General features: G+C 57.6%; 1 protein-coding gene across 1 annotated transcript in view; it reads right to left on the bottom strand.

Annotated features, from left to right (window-relative positions):
• The window catches only part of LOC105716766 (A disintegrin and metalloproteinase with thrombospondin motifs 2), a 184,108-nt gene extending 172,468 nt beyond the window's left edge, over window positions 1-11,640 (bottom strand). Inside the window, exons 1-2 of the mRNA XM_064376636.1 lie at window positions 11,523-11,640; window positions 10,134-10,528 (exon numbers count right to left, since the gene is read on the bottom strand). Of these exons, the coding sequence (XP_064232706.1) occupies window positions 10,134-10,528; window positions 11,523-11,640 (513 nt within the window). The remainder of the gene's footprint in view (window positions 1-10,133; window positions 10,529-11,522) is intronic.
• Between the last annotated feature and the right edge of the window lie 2,036 nt (window positions 11,641-13,676).

The raw sequence follows: 13,676 nt of genomic DNA, 5'->3' as shown, positions 1-13,676 counted from the left end.
CCCCACTGGCCATCACTTCCTTCCGCCTCAAGCCCCCCATGGATTCCATTTGACAGAGGCCAGCCAGCCTCATTTCCCTCTGCTCCCTCACTGACACACACCTTGTGAGGCAGGTGGTGTAGCAACTGGGGAAACAGAGGGTCACAGGCCAGCAAGAGAAGGGCCAGGCCCCAAGTCTGGTGTGTGAGCCCTCACTCCCCACAGCCCTCTCTAGGTCAGTGAGCACCCATCATGCTGTGCGAAAGACTCTCCTGTGTGGTTTTTGAAAAATGCAGACCCCGGGGCGCACCCAGGTCTGATAAACCGGAACCTCTCAGGATGGGGCCAATGTACAGGTGCTATTCAAAGCTCCTCAAATTCCATGCCCGTCAGCAGGCAGGCAGATAGATCACACAGTGGAAAAACTCTTTTCTGCAAGACAGGCCACAGATTTCTTTTCTTCTTCTTCTTTTTTTTTTTTTTTTTTGAGACAGAATCTCACTGTGTCACCCAGGCTGGAGTGCAGTGATGCAATCTCATCTCACTGCAACCTCTGCCTCCCAGGTCCAAGTGATTCTCCTGTCTCAGCCTCCTGAGTAGCTGGGACTACAGGCACGCACCACCATGCCTGGCTAATTTTTGTGTTTTTAGCAGAGGCAGGGTTTCACCATGTTGGCCAGGCTGGTCAAGTGATCCACCCACCTCAGTCTCCCAAAGTGCAGGTGTTACAGGCATGAGGCAGTGTGCTGAGCCTACAGATTTCTTCTAAGGAGGGAAATGTCTAAACACCTTCTAGGAGCACGTGGGACGACAGAAAACAGTGAGACTGGGAGGGCAGGGGACTCTGCAGGCAGGACCACCACCTCAGAGCAGAGGGCAGAGTCCGCTGTACGACACAGGAGGAGAATGGAGGGTTGCTCCAGAGAAACTGGACAGAGGGAGGGAGACACCACTGTGGGGCAGGAAGAGAACCCTCAAATCAAAGTGGAAATCCCCCACACATGGCCCAAAGAGCTGTCCAAGAACAGGGTCCTGTGTGGCAGGAAGGTGCTGGCTCCCCATCTTCTGCAGGAAGGCTCTCCCTCCCTATGAGTGCTTCCCATGGTGCATCTGGGGACTAGGTTTCATTTCTGGCCCAGCAAAGTGGACAGCGGAGGCCCTGAGGCTGAGAACACAGGCACTTTGGAATTGCAACATCTCTGGCTTTTGGAGGTGGGAAAAGAGAGCGTTAAGAGTTAAGACACATTTTATCCTGATTTCAGCTCCTTTGCTGATAAAAATGGGATCTTAGAAAACGAGAATTCAGAGGATATTGCCTTCACATGAAATCCATCTTAATCCACAAGCAAGCGTTGTATTAAGCAGAGCAACACCGGGGCGTTGCCGGCAAAGCCACAGACGAGGATGCACGTGGCCACGGCTGTGACTTGACATTGCTCTGAAGGTTCCAGACGGTGCATATTGGAGATGAGAACCCAAAAGGATCAGTGTTTATAGACAGTGCAACTGTATAGCTCGAAAACCCAAGGGACGCCACAAAGATATATTAAAACTAATGAGTTCAATCAAGCCACTTGATGAAAGAGAGTTCCGTAAAAATCAATAGCCTTCCTGTGCACCAACAATAAAGTGTTCAATTCGCAACGACAAAAAGAAAAAAAACCCTCGAAATAACCCTGATTTTTAAAAATGGGTGACCTGTATTAAAACACCAAAGCAGAATGAAATAAATTGAAAAACACACCACGTTCCTGATAAATACTGTAAATTACGTCAATTCCTCCTTTAATTAGCTTCTGGAGTTTAATTTACTATCAATCAAATTCATGAGGGATTTTTCTCCCCGACAAAACAATTCCACATTTGAAAAGTAAACATATGTGACCAGCCAAGAAAATTTTGCAAGAGAATACCAGCAAAGGGGGAAGTATCCAGCCAGATGTTCCAAAGCCACACAGTCCAACAGAAACAGAACTGGAGCTTTATATGTAGCCACATTAAAAAAAAAAAAAGTCACAGGTGAACTAATTTCAGTAATATATTTTGCTTGACCCAGTATGCCCAAAATATTATCATTTCAACCTGTAATCAATACTTTAAAATGATCTATTAAACATTCCACATTCTTTTTGGGGGGTACTAAGTCTTTGAAATCCAATGTATATTTCACAGTCAGAGCACCTCTCAATTCAGACCAGCCACATTTTAAGCATTCAATAGCTTTGTGTGGCTTATAGCTACTGTATTGGACAGCGAAGCTTCAAAGTACTTAATACTTTGAATATTAGAGCCTTAAAGTTCTAATAATAAACGCAGCTTAGTATTGGTCCAAGAACGGAATGATGGGAGAGTAGCATGAATCTGTGGTATTGCTTAACCCGAGGTTTCACTTGCAACTGACTGGCGGTGGCACACGCTATGATCCACAAAATAGAGAGATATAGATATATACCAATATGCTCACAGCTCTCGAGGACCTGTCATACGTCCAGAGGCTCTGTCCCAACCAGAATGGCCACGTTGAGCCTTGGACAGGTCTTGCACGAAGCGTAAACACACCCTACTTTCCGTGTAGTCCCAACCCTGCTTTCAAAGGAAAAATACTCAGGTTTAAAGATGAGTCCTGGGCGTTCTGCTCAGAGAGCTGTGAGGGCTGCTCCCTCCAACACGCATTTTTCAGTTTCCCACCCTGAACTGAGGATGCACCCGGCGGGTCTCACACCCTGGCCCCGGCCCCGCCTCCTGGGCCACGACACTTCCGACTGCAGTCCCTCGCTGGAGGCGCATGCCGGGTCAGCATCCTGGACACTCAAAATGTCTTCGAAGAATCACACTGTGAGAGCAAAAAGTCAGGGTGCATGCAGAAAGGTGTGTGTGGCTTTACACTGGTGAGGCAAATACCTAGCCCTGGAGGAAGGATCGCTACTCCGTAATTTCACCAGAGGAAGACCCCTGGAAGTGGACGAAGCTGCCTGAACTCAGTTCCCAGGAGCCGTGCCAAGCAATGACCAGGCAGGAGAAATGGCCCACCCGTCAGGCTGCAGACAGCATCAGAGCAACCAAGCACGGCAGAGCGGGGCCTGCGCCTCCAGGACCACAGGTAGGGCACACAGCTGCAGTTTAAATGGGAGCGTCTTCTCTTTCTTGGTGGTGTATAAAGTGACATGTGTCCTGTAACTGATGGCACCTTAAAGCTAATGAGACAGAGACACAGACACCGCTCTCCCCCCCGGGGCCAGTGAAGTGCATATGAACAGAACCCACCTTTTGCTGTTGGAGGAACTAAGGTTTGCAGCATCGTAGTGTTTGTCCAGGATGCACAGCCGCGAGGGGAACAGCGGACCATGTGACCCACAGCAGCCTCCAGATCACACTAAGCACCTGCTTCCCTGGGTTAACCCCTGAAATGCACAGGGCGGGATGGGGATGGCCTAGAACCTGCCTGGCCTCGGCAGCACCCAGGCCTTGGTCCTAGACATCAGGGTTCCCTTTGCCTCCGAGCGGAAGCTGTGCACCCCACTCTGCAGCCTGGAGTCGTCGTGCAGTGTAATTGAAGTTCATGGACAAGCCCGAGTAGCCAGCTCCAGGCTCGGTAATAACTTCTCCATATTAATGGCAGCACCGCAGACCCGGTGGACAGCTGACATTTAATATGAAACATACGCAGTAGGGTAAGCAGCTCCTACCTGGATCCTCCCATTCCGGGGTGCCCATCAGTAGGGGATGGGGGCGTCTAAGGTAGCACCAAGATTGAGGGAACTGGGGTCTTCCTCTCCCTTCAGTACCTCTACCCTACTTCAGGTCCCTCTTCTGCAGGACGCAGAAAACCCCTCCCGAGAAATACATAAACACGTGCTGGCCCATGCTCACTCAAATGAACACACTTCCATGCAGACACACTGATGTGCACACAGCCACATGTCCACACTCATTCAGACATGCACACACATATGCACTCCCCCACACACACTGTGTGCACGCACTCCTAGATGCAAGACAGGCACAGGCAGCATGCAAAGCACACACTCCCACACGCCCCCTCCACGCACAGGCCAGGAACATGCACACACTCCCACACACCGCCCTCCATGCACAGGCCGGGAACACGCACACACTCCCACACACTCCGCCACGCACAGGCCAGGGACACGCACACACTCCCACACACCCGCTCCACACACAGGCCAGCAACACGCACACACTCCCACAAGCCTCCTCCACGCACAGTCCAGGAACACGCACACACTCCCACACACTCCGCCATGCACAGGCCGGGAACACGCACACACTCCCACACACCCCCTCCACGCACAGGCCGGGAACACGCACACACTCCCACACACCCCCTCCACGCACAGGCCAGCAACACACACACTCCCACATACCCCCTCCATGCACAGGCAGGGAACACGCACACACTCCCACACACACCCTCCACGTACAGGCCAGAACACGCACACACTCCCACATGCCCCCTCCACGCACAAACCGGGAACACGCACACACTCCCACGCACCCCCTCCATGCACAGTCCAGGAACACGCACACACTCTCACATGCCCCCTCGACGCACAGTCCAGGAACACGCACACACTCCCACACACACCCTCCATGCACAGGCCGGGAACACGCACACACTCCCACACACTCCGCCACGCACAGGCCAGGAACACACACACGTTCACATGTAGTCAGCAGCCTGCTGTTCTGGAAGCAACACAGGGACCCCCAGGACTGCCCAAGCCAGAGAGGGAGGTGGGATAAGGAAGAACATGTCTACCTGCCAGCAGAGACCCAAGGTCCCAGGAGGGGCGCCAGGCACACTTGCCCCTCTGGGTCTTCAAAGACTGGCCCTGAATGTCAGGCCAGTGGGTTCAGATTTGTTTAAGAGCAGTAAGAACCGCGGCTCAGGCTGCCAGAAGCAAAGCTGGCCTCGCTGCTGAGCGGATGTTCCTGGCCCTGGGGCTCACAGCAGATGAGTCCCTGGCTGATTCCCTTGCCCCTGTGAGCCTCACAGCAGGCCTGGGTGAAGACCTGGCCTTCACCTCCCAGCTGACTGCAGGAGCGCCGGCCTTCACTCAGGCATGACTCACTAAGCGCTGGAGACACAGGGGACGGGGAAGCCACGGCGAGCCATCGGGCAGGAAAAGCCTGCCACAGCTGAGTGAGCACATGGCCGCGTGCAGTGACCAGTGCCAGAAACACGCCCGGCCACACCACGGAGTGCAGGCTGGGGCTGGGCAACATGACGCGGGGGCCAGGAAGAGCTGGCCTCCCTGGGCTCCAGCTGAGACCAGCAGTGACTCTGCTGGCCTTCATGAGGGGCTGGGTTCAAAGCCCCAAGTGGAGGTAAATAGTGTGGATGCTGCTCCTCAGACCCCCTTCTGAGGCTGACCGCTGCCTCCAGAGGGACTGCGCTGCACTGCTGGGTGCCTCGGGGATCTCTGTAGGGCCCTCAGCTCAGGTAAGGCGGTGGGGGAGGAGCCACTGACCCCCCACTCCCAGGGGCACCTGAGGAGGACGCTGGAGTTTTGCCCCCTGCAGCCCTTGCTCCCAGAGTCTCATTCCAGACCAGCAGAGCATGTGACTCAGGTCGGAGCTGAGGGCCCTGGCCAGGAGCAGTAAGAACCACTGAGAGGTCTTAAGTGAAGTCATAACATGAGTTGCTGCGTGGTTTATAAAAGCCCCTCCGGCTGCAGCTTGGAGAAGGGTTGTCGGGGAGAGACCAGGGAGCGCTGGGGGGCTTGAGGGGCAGAGGCAGGGCTTGGCACCAGGTGTGGAGGGCAGCCGGGGCCTGACAGCTCTAGGATCGGAACTGGCTAGAGGAGGGTGACCCTCGAAAGGCGGGGTCTGGAGGAGAGTGGGGAGACCCATGTGACTTGAGGAGTATGGAGTCATCCAGGGAAGCGGTTCCAGAGGCAGCTGAGCAGGTAAGCCCGGAGCCAGGAGGACTTCTAAGCCCAACATGGGGTCTGGAGTCCAGGGACAGGGTGGCCGCACCCATTTTCACCATCCTGCACAACTGTCCTCCTTTCCCAAATGATAGGTCCCTCTCCATTCTGAAGTTTGGGAGTCCGTCCCTCCCCTAGTCCCAAAGGTGGGCAGGAGACTTGGGCTAGGCCTGCACCACAGCTATGGGTTTGAAGACGGGCCTCAGATCCCTTCCCCAACTCTCACAGGTGTCACCTGGAGAGGAGGATCACAGGTGTCACCCGGAGAGGAGGATCTTCCATTTCGGAGGGTTGCCTCCTTGGAAAACAAGTTGGGCTTGGAGCCGCTGGTGGCCCCACGTGGTGGGCTGGGGTTGAGGCATGGAGAGCAATTCTGAAATGAATGCCGAGTGGCAGAGCTGAGAGACGAATAGCATGCTCTGAGCCTCTGGATTCAGCCACGCCTGAGGCCGACACTCCTCAGGAACCCCAGATAATAGGCCCATGGTGTTCCTTGTTTGTTTCATCCACTACGAGCAGGGGTTTCTGTCACTTAAACTGAGCAAGTCTTAAACAAGGAAGGTGACAAGTTTGGCAGAGGCTGAGAGTCGCCTTAGCAGCTGGGGCCCACAGGGGCCTCTGCTCCTACCTGGGGAGCCCCAACACCCTAGAGAACCCAGAGCTTCCTGCAGCCCCTCTTTGATTTTCCTGACAACCTCTCACTGCAATCCAGGTAGTGCCAAGGAGAGGTGGGAGGAAGGAAGACCCTACCACAGGCAGCTGCAAATGCCAGGTGCCCCTGGCCCACACTGCATAGTCCCAGGCTCCCGCCAACCCCACACCTGCCTGATCTGCTCTAGCACCTGAGCCTGCTGGAGCCCAGTGTGTGGCCTCGAAGGCAATAGCCTTACTGGGAAACATGAAGCTCATCTGGATCCCTCAGGCCAGCTTCTGACTTCTCTCTGTGGCCTTTATGACTCATAGTGTCCAGCAAGATGGAGTGGGTGCCTGGCCCGGACAGCAGCCCCACAGGGGAGCCCCAGCCTGAAAGGCAGCAGCCCTGGCTTCCTTCTTGCCGAAGGACTTTGGATATCTCTGAGCCTCAGCCACAAAATGGGACAGCTCTAACTCATAGGGTTGTGGGGCTCGCATCAAGCCCCCAGGGAAGGGCATACACTTCGTCCTTCGGGCCCCAGGATTGGACCAGGACTGGGAGGGCAGGCGGTCTCCACCAGCCAGCCCATGGAGGCTTTCTCCACTGGCCCTGCCCAGCCAGGCGGGAGAGGACCCCTGTGCTGCCCTGAGTGGGGAGGCAGAGGCAGGCAGGGTTGCTTCCATCCTACAGAAGTCCCAGCTGCAGTCCCCACCAGTGAGGACTTAGGCCAGCCATAGGAGCTGCAGCCCAGCGCAGGTCACCAGCCACTCAAGGGCCACTTAGCTCCCAGGCCTGCTCTCGGCTGCACTCACACTGATGGCGGTCAAACCTACAATGAGAATGTCTCCAGGAGTCAAATAAGAAAGGTAGGAAATGTTTTAAAGAAATGTATTTTTAAAATTCCTTTTGTAGGCATGCAGAGAAAGGCAATAAAACGTAGTGAGGATGGCCTCAAAATCAGACAGATATGTGTTCAAATACTGGTTTTGAAGCTTGAAGCAAGCTATCACAACCTTCGGAGCCTCAGTTTACTCATCTGTAGAGGGGGATGATTTCGGGACATGTCCCATGTGGTGCTGTGAGGATTAAACAAGGCCATGTGCAACATTAATAGGGACACAGTCGATGGTCACTTATCATTATTACCTTTTACACCAAAAGGCCTCTCACTGGGTATTTAATGAGCATGTAGAAGTCATGTGAAATCAGCACACCTACCACGCGGCTTGAGAGACACTACAAAACTCTTCTGTAGCAACGTGATGTACAAGAACACTTTGTTCAGCATTTTTGGCTCATGCCTTCTGCAGAGGTACATTTTAACCCCTCGATGTGGAAATAGCTTCTGTCCAGCCACTCCGCCTCACAGAGCCTGAGTGTTCCACCTGTAACCAGGGATGAAGATGCCTCCCCGACAGGGGCTCTGTGAGGACAACAGGCACCCCGGGTAAAGCCCCAGGTCCTTAGCAAAGAAGCCTATCATAATAGCACAGGGGGATTTAAAGGCAGAACAGACACATACACAACAAAAAAAAAAAAGAAAGAAAGAAAAGGAAGAAAAGAAAAGCAGCAGCAGCAATGGAACGGCGCTGTCCCGCTGTCCGAGCCCGTCATTCAAGGCCGCTCAGGGAGGACCAGCCGCTTTTCCAGCCCCAGTCTTCTTCCCAGCTCTGTCTGGTACACGGGACACCTCAGCAGGCCTGTTCTGCCCTGGCTAATTCACACCTGATACCTCCGCACGCGCTCCTCCCTCTGCCCAGGTTGCCAACCTGCATCTTTTCCAGCTGGCCTCTCATTCTTCCAGCCCCATTCAGACAGCCCCCCAGGAGCACACTCCAAGTTCTGGCCAGAGCGCCGTCAGCCACTCTGAACACTGGCGGCCCTGGGTGGGTACCAAACCTGCCTCATCGCTGACCAGTACGGGGCATAGACACAAGAGAAGGCGCTGGTTGAAGAAATGAATCGCCAAATGAACTGCTGAATGAATGAAACACTGAAAAGTCCTCACCAAAACATTCTCTGTCAGGAATCCATAGTACACAGATGTCAGCCCAGCAACAGACTGCATCCCCACATCAACTCCCTCCACCCCGCCTCATCCTGAGTCGGCAGCAAGCATCTCCTTTCATTTAGGAAATTCACCTCCATTGTAAACTGGGACACACCTCTGAGGCCCAGGACGTCCTCGTAGACAGTGGGTAATGTAAAGCGCTTGCCATTTTAACCCAACTCCTCCAGGGATATTTACAGCTGTTTGCAATATGCCCAGGTTCTAACTAAATCCAGCCAAAAGCAGTGATTTTCCGAAGCAACAAGTGACATTTTGTGTCTCCATAAAAAGAATGGCAGCGGTTGTGGGGCCCTGGTGTAATTGCCGGCTCTGCAGAATGTAGGATGAGCCCGAGCGCCTGAGTAGGGGTGCGCTCACGGCCACGGGGCTGGCGGAGTGGCCACTCACGCGGGGCAGGAGCGCCCTAAGCAGCAATTAGAGCGGAGCCCATGGTGGGCGGCTTCAGATGTCTGGCCAGCACGGCCAGCCTGACCACCACACACCCGATCCAAAATAGAAAGCTGCAGTGGCTTCTGCTGTGTGCCAGGCCCCAGGCAGCCGGGCCGAGCACCGCCAGTGTCAGCCTCCTCCCTCAGCATCGATCCAGGCTTCCTCTGAGGCCCCCTTGTGCTGAGCCACGGTCCCTCCTGCCCTCTCCAGGAAGCAGAGCTTCCCAGAGCTCCAGTCACAGGACTGGAGAGGACCAGGCAGTCCCAAAAGGGACCCCCTAGCCTCTCTGTTGTCCTTCAGGGGCTGCCCCCAAAAGATTGAGCAGCTCATGGGCACTAGAGCCTTCATTTCCAAATGCACCCCTCAGCTCAAAATAGAGAAAACCGACTTTTCAAATAACCAGCTGGAGTTTAACAGGAAACCAGAGCAGAAAAACCAGCGGTTTCCAGTCAGCCAAGGGGCAGAAGGCTAACTGGGCGTTTCAGCACCACTGCCTGCTCCCTGGGCTGGCATCACCTGCACACAAGGAAACAGGAAGACTGACTGCCAGTCTGTAAGTCCGCCACACATGTATCATGCACGCCAATATCCACAAGGATGCACGTGCACCCAACGGATGCTCAACACAGATATGTGCAGAAACCCGCAGACACACGCACAAGAGACAGTGGCACACACACATGTTCACACAGGTGCACAGGCAACCAGATGCAGGCACACACATGTGCACACACTCACACAGGTACACACACATACACACACACACCCTTGGATACAAGCCAGAGACCTGTGCAGACAGGCAAAAGAGAGATGTGCGCGCTGCTGCCTGCCGAGCCTTCTGGAGACCCGGGCCCTCCCCTTGTATAAATGGCCCCTTGCTCAGACCAATCAAAACAACCTGTCTTCCAGCCAACCCCTTCAATTGGAGCACGAGGCTCCCTAAGGCGCGGGGAGGGCAGAGAAAGTCCTCGGCGCAGGCCTCCCCCTCCCAAGGGATTCCCAGGTAACCCTTTTCCAAATCCCAGGCGAGAGCAGCGGAGAGAAAGGAGCGAGGGAAGTGCGTACTCACCAGTCCATCGCAGTTGCTGAGCGCCACAGAGGAGGCTTCGGCTAGGCCGGCCACGTCCCCGACGTAGAGACAGCTCCCGAGCAGGGGCTCCACGCGGGTGGTGCCCGTCTCGCCCTGCCACTCCATAGTGGCCCCGGGCGCCACGAGGCGGTGGTTGGGCCGCAGCCGCAGGTGCAAGTCTCGGCCAAAGACAGTGACATTGTAGAAGAGGTGGTTGCCAGGGTCCTCCTCGTTGCCTCCGTGGAAGCTCGGGGTCCGGTCCGGGGCGGCCCTGCGGGCTCGTACCCCTGCCCCGGCCGTAGCTGCCGACACCACGTGGGACACCAAGCGGCCCTGGGCGTCAGTGCGCACGGGCACCGCCAGGATGCGCTCGGCTCCGTGCCCCAGGGACCCGCCTGCAACGGGAAGGGGCGTTTAGATCGGCAGAGCCCCAGAGCCCCGCCGGCAAGCCACGCCCCCCAGATCCCGCCCCACTGCGAGGGCAAGGGGCATTCCGCCAGGCGACCCCAGAAGCCAGCCTACACCTCCCCGGCTTTCCTGCAACCGGGAAGGGGCGTTAACAGGGCCACCACTCCAGGGCTCCGCCACCCCCAAGCCGGGGACCCTGCCTGCCAAGAGCTCTGCCCCCTGCCCTGTTCCGGATTGGGGCTCGGTGGGAACTTCCCTGTGCCCGAAGGGACGACCCCGTCAGACAGTCGCTCGACCCTTGAACCTACAGTCCTTGGCAGGACGTGGGGCTGCTCGGAAGCCATTCCGGGTTGGCCCCCTTACGCGGGCGCCACGACCCCTCTGCGGCCCCTGCCGCCGGGCTGCTGTCACCGCTGGCCTCCGGAACGGCGGAGACTCGGCTTCCCCGAGCACTGGCGGCCTGTCCTGCCTGTCCAGCTCCCGCTCAGCCCGCTGCCGTCCCCCTCTCCCCTAGCGCCCGAGGACAGGGAGGGGTGGAACAGGGTCCCTCCGATCTCCGGGGATCCCCTCCGGGGCGCCCCAACCAATCCTCAGGGCCCCAGGCGACGCGCTGGGCAGCCGGCTCCTCCCGAGCGTCCCCGGACGCGAGTCCAGGCGCCGCCTCACCCTGGCTCCCCCGGACCCGCTGGGGCTGACTCTGCGCCCTCCGCCGCGGGGCTTTCCCGGCCCTCCGTCTCCACCCTCAGCGACTCGGGAGCCGCCAGTGCTCCGAGGCTCCCCCCGGCCCAAGGCGCTCTGGTGCGCCGCGGGGCGCCCCCTGCGCGACCAGCCCGGCCCCGAAGTTAGCCAACTTGGCCCCGGGCGGGGCGCGCGGAGTTTGCCCAAGTCAGGCTGGACGACGCCTGGGGAGGGGGCGGCGGGGCACGTGGGACGGGCCCGGCAGGCGGGGCGCGCGGGACGTGGGGGCCCGGCCGCACCTACCCGGGGGGTCGGCGGCGGCGGCGGCGAGCCTGGCGTTCGCGGGCGGCGGCGGCAGCAGGAGCAGCAGCAGCAGCGCGGGGCAGAGCAGGCGGCGAGCGGCTCCCGCCGGTGGATCCATGGCAGCCGGACTGCAGCCGGGGCCCCGCACTCCCAGCCGGCGCGAAAGTTCCCCGCGCGCCGCCCAGCCCACATCTGGGGGCAGCTGGAGCCGCCCGCAGCTGCAGCACCGCAGGGCGCGGGGCGGAGGAGGCGAGGCGCGGAGGGGAGGGCGGGGAGCGCGGAGGGAAGGCGGGGAGAGGGAAGGAGCGAGCGAGCGACGGAGGCGGGCGGGAGGGAGGCGAGCGAGGGGGAGGGCGGGGACGGCGGGCGCCTCAGCCTGCGGTGACCCGGCGCTTCTTGGCGCGGCCGCCGCCGCCGCCGCCCGCTTTCCTCTTCGCGCCGCCGCCGCCGCCGCGGTGCCGGGCTCGCAGCGAAGCAGAGACACCCCGAGGCGGCGGCAGAGAAGCGCCACGGGCCGGGCCGGGGGAGCCCCGCCGCCAGCCACCCCAGGCGTACAACCTCCGAGAGCTGCGCCGGCCGAACGTCCCCACCTAGAGAGTCCTCCGTGTGCCGGGTCCCACCCATCAGTGGGAATCGAAGGATGCATCCCCCTCTCTGTGCCCTGGGGCAGGACAGGGTGCAGGAATGAGAGGGGAGGGGGGACTGACTACTGGGTCCTAGGGGCTGAGCCAGGCCTGATGCCCAGATGGAGGCCGCAAAGGCCAGAAGATGCTGTTAGGAGGGTACACCCAGGCTGCGACCCCAAAGATCAACTTTTGCCCTTACTGAGAGAGGCAAGATTCCCTCCATCCCCAGCTCCTCTTCCTCTGAAGTCCCTGTCCCCTGCCTCCCGTTCCCCATCTGCCTTCCCATCCCTCCGCTGCAGCCTCAGCACACCCTCTTCCTGCCAGACCTGGGCTCTCTGCCCATGAGCACAGTCGGGCTCCTGCCCTCACCTGTCCTCAACCCCACGTATGCATTCTGTCCTCCCACCATTGCACTCCCAGCCCCCAACCTGAAATGGCCTCTCCAAGACCTGCCTACCTTTTCCACTCGAGCATCCAAGGGCACCTCGGTTCATCCTGGGGCCAGTTTGCTGTTAGAGGCCATTGCCAACCGGAACCTGTCCCCTATCTCTCCTCCCCAGCAAGGCCCTGATCCTCCCACGCTGTCTATGCTCAGCAGCCTCTCCGCCTGGGAGCCTCCTTTCAGGCTGTTGGACATCTCTGCTCTGGGACCCCTAATTTCTGCCTCACTTCCCCAGAGGGTGAACACCTGCCCCTTTGATCTTCTCATTCACCCTGCCTCAGGCCTGTGTGGCTAGGGCTTTGGCCTTTGCCTTGGCCAGGGGCAGAGGACCCAGAGACGACTCAGGCCTCTCCCTGCTGGCCAGGAGGTCCCGGTCATAGGGAGAAACTTGGCTTATACATCAGGCTCTAACTGTGATCTCACGTTCTCGGTTCTTTCAATTCTGGGGCCTGGGTGTGAGGGCGCTGCAGCTGAACAGCCATCTTCACCTGCAAGCTGGGCTCTTTCTGTGTCACTACGGGTGCCCGAGGCTGCATCCAGGCCCCAGGCATGGTGAGACGTCCCATGGAAATTTACATTGGTAACTTTTCTTGAGAAATTGGAAGATGTGGCCACACTAGACCCACACTCCTGCTTAGCAGCCGTTAAATGGGGCACTTACCTTGCGGTTTGTGGCAGGTCCCTCCTCACTCCCTAGAGGCATCTGCTCTTGTGACCTCTGATGACCCAGCTGGTTGGTTCCGGAGAAAGTTGGAACTGGAATCCTAGTGTATCACAAGAGAGATGACTCCAGAGCTCGAATCCAGGAGGACTTCCCATAAGAGGTGGTATGAGTTGAACATGAAGGGTGGGGGAGCCAGCCCAGAGTTGGGTCCAGCCAGGTGCTGTCCTAGAACCCATGACACATTCTTCCAGTGGTTGTCATTGTTTCCATCCTCTTCAAATCATGAGTGAAACTTAACCAGCAGCCTCCCCTACTTCAAGGGTCATGTTCTATACCTTCCTGCTGTATTTATAGTTGGGTATTTCTTTATGCAGCGCCTACAACTTTACTTAAATTTTTAAAGGATACTTTAAATCACTGCC

This window comes from Aotus nancymaae, unplaced genomic scaffold (genome assembly GCF_030222135.1).
Source record: "Aotus nancymaae isolate 86718 unplaced genomic scaffold, 86718_ANA_hifiasm-v0.15.2.pri h1tg000015l_1, whole genome shotgun sequence".
Lineage (NCBI taxonomy): Eukaryota > Metazoa > Chordata > Mammalia > Primates > Aotidae > Aotus > Aotus nancymaae.
This window is presented reverse-complemented; position numbering and strand designations above follow the sequence as displayed.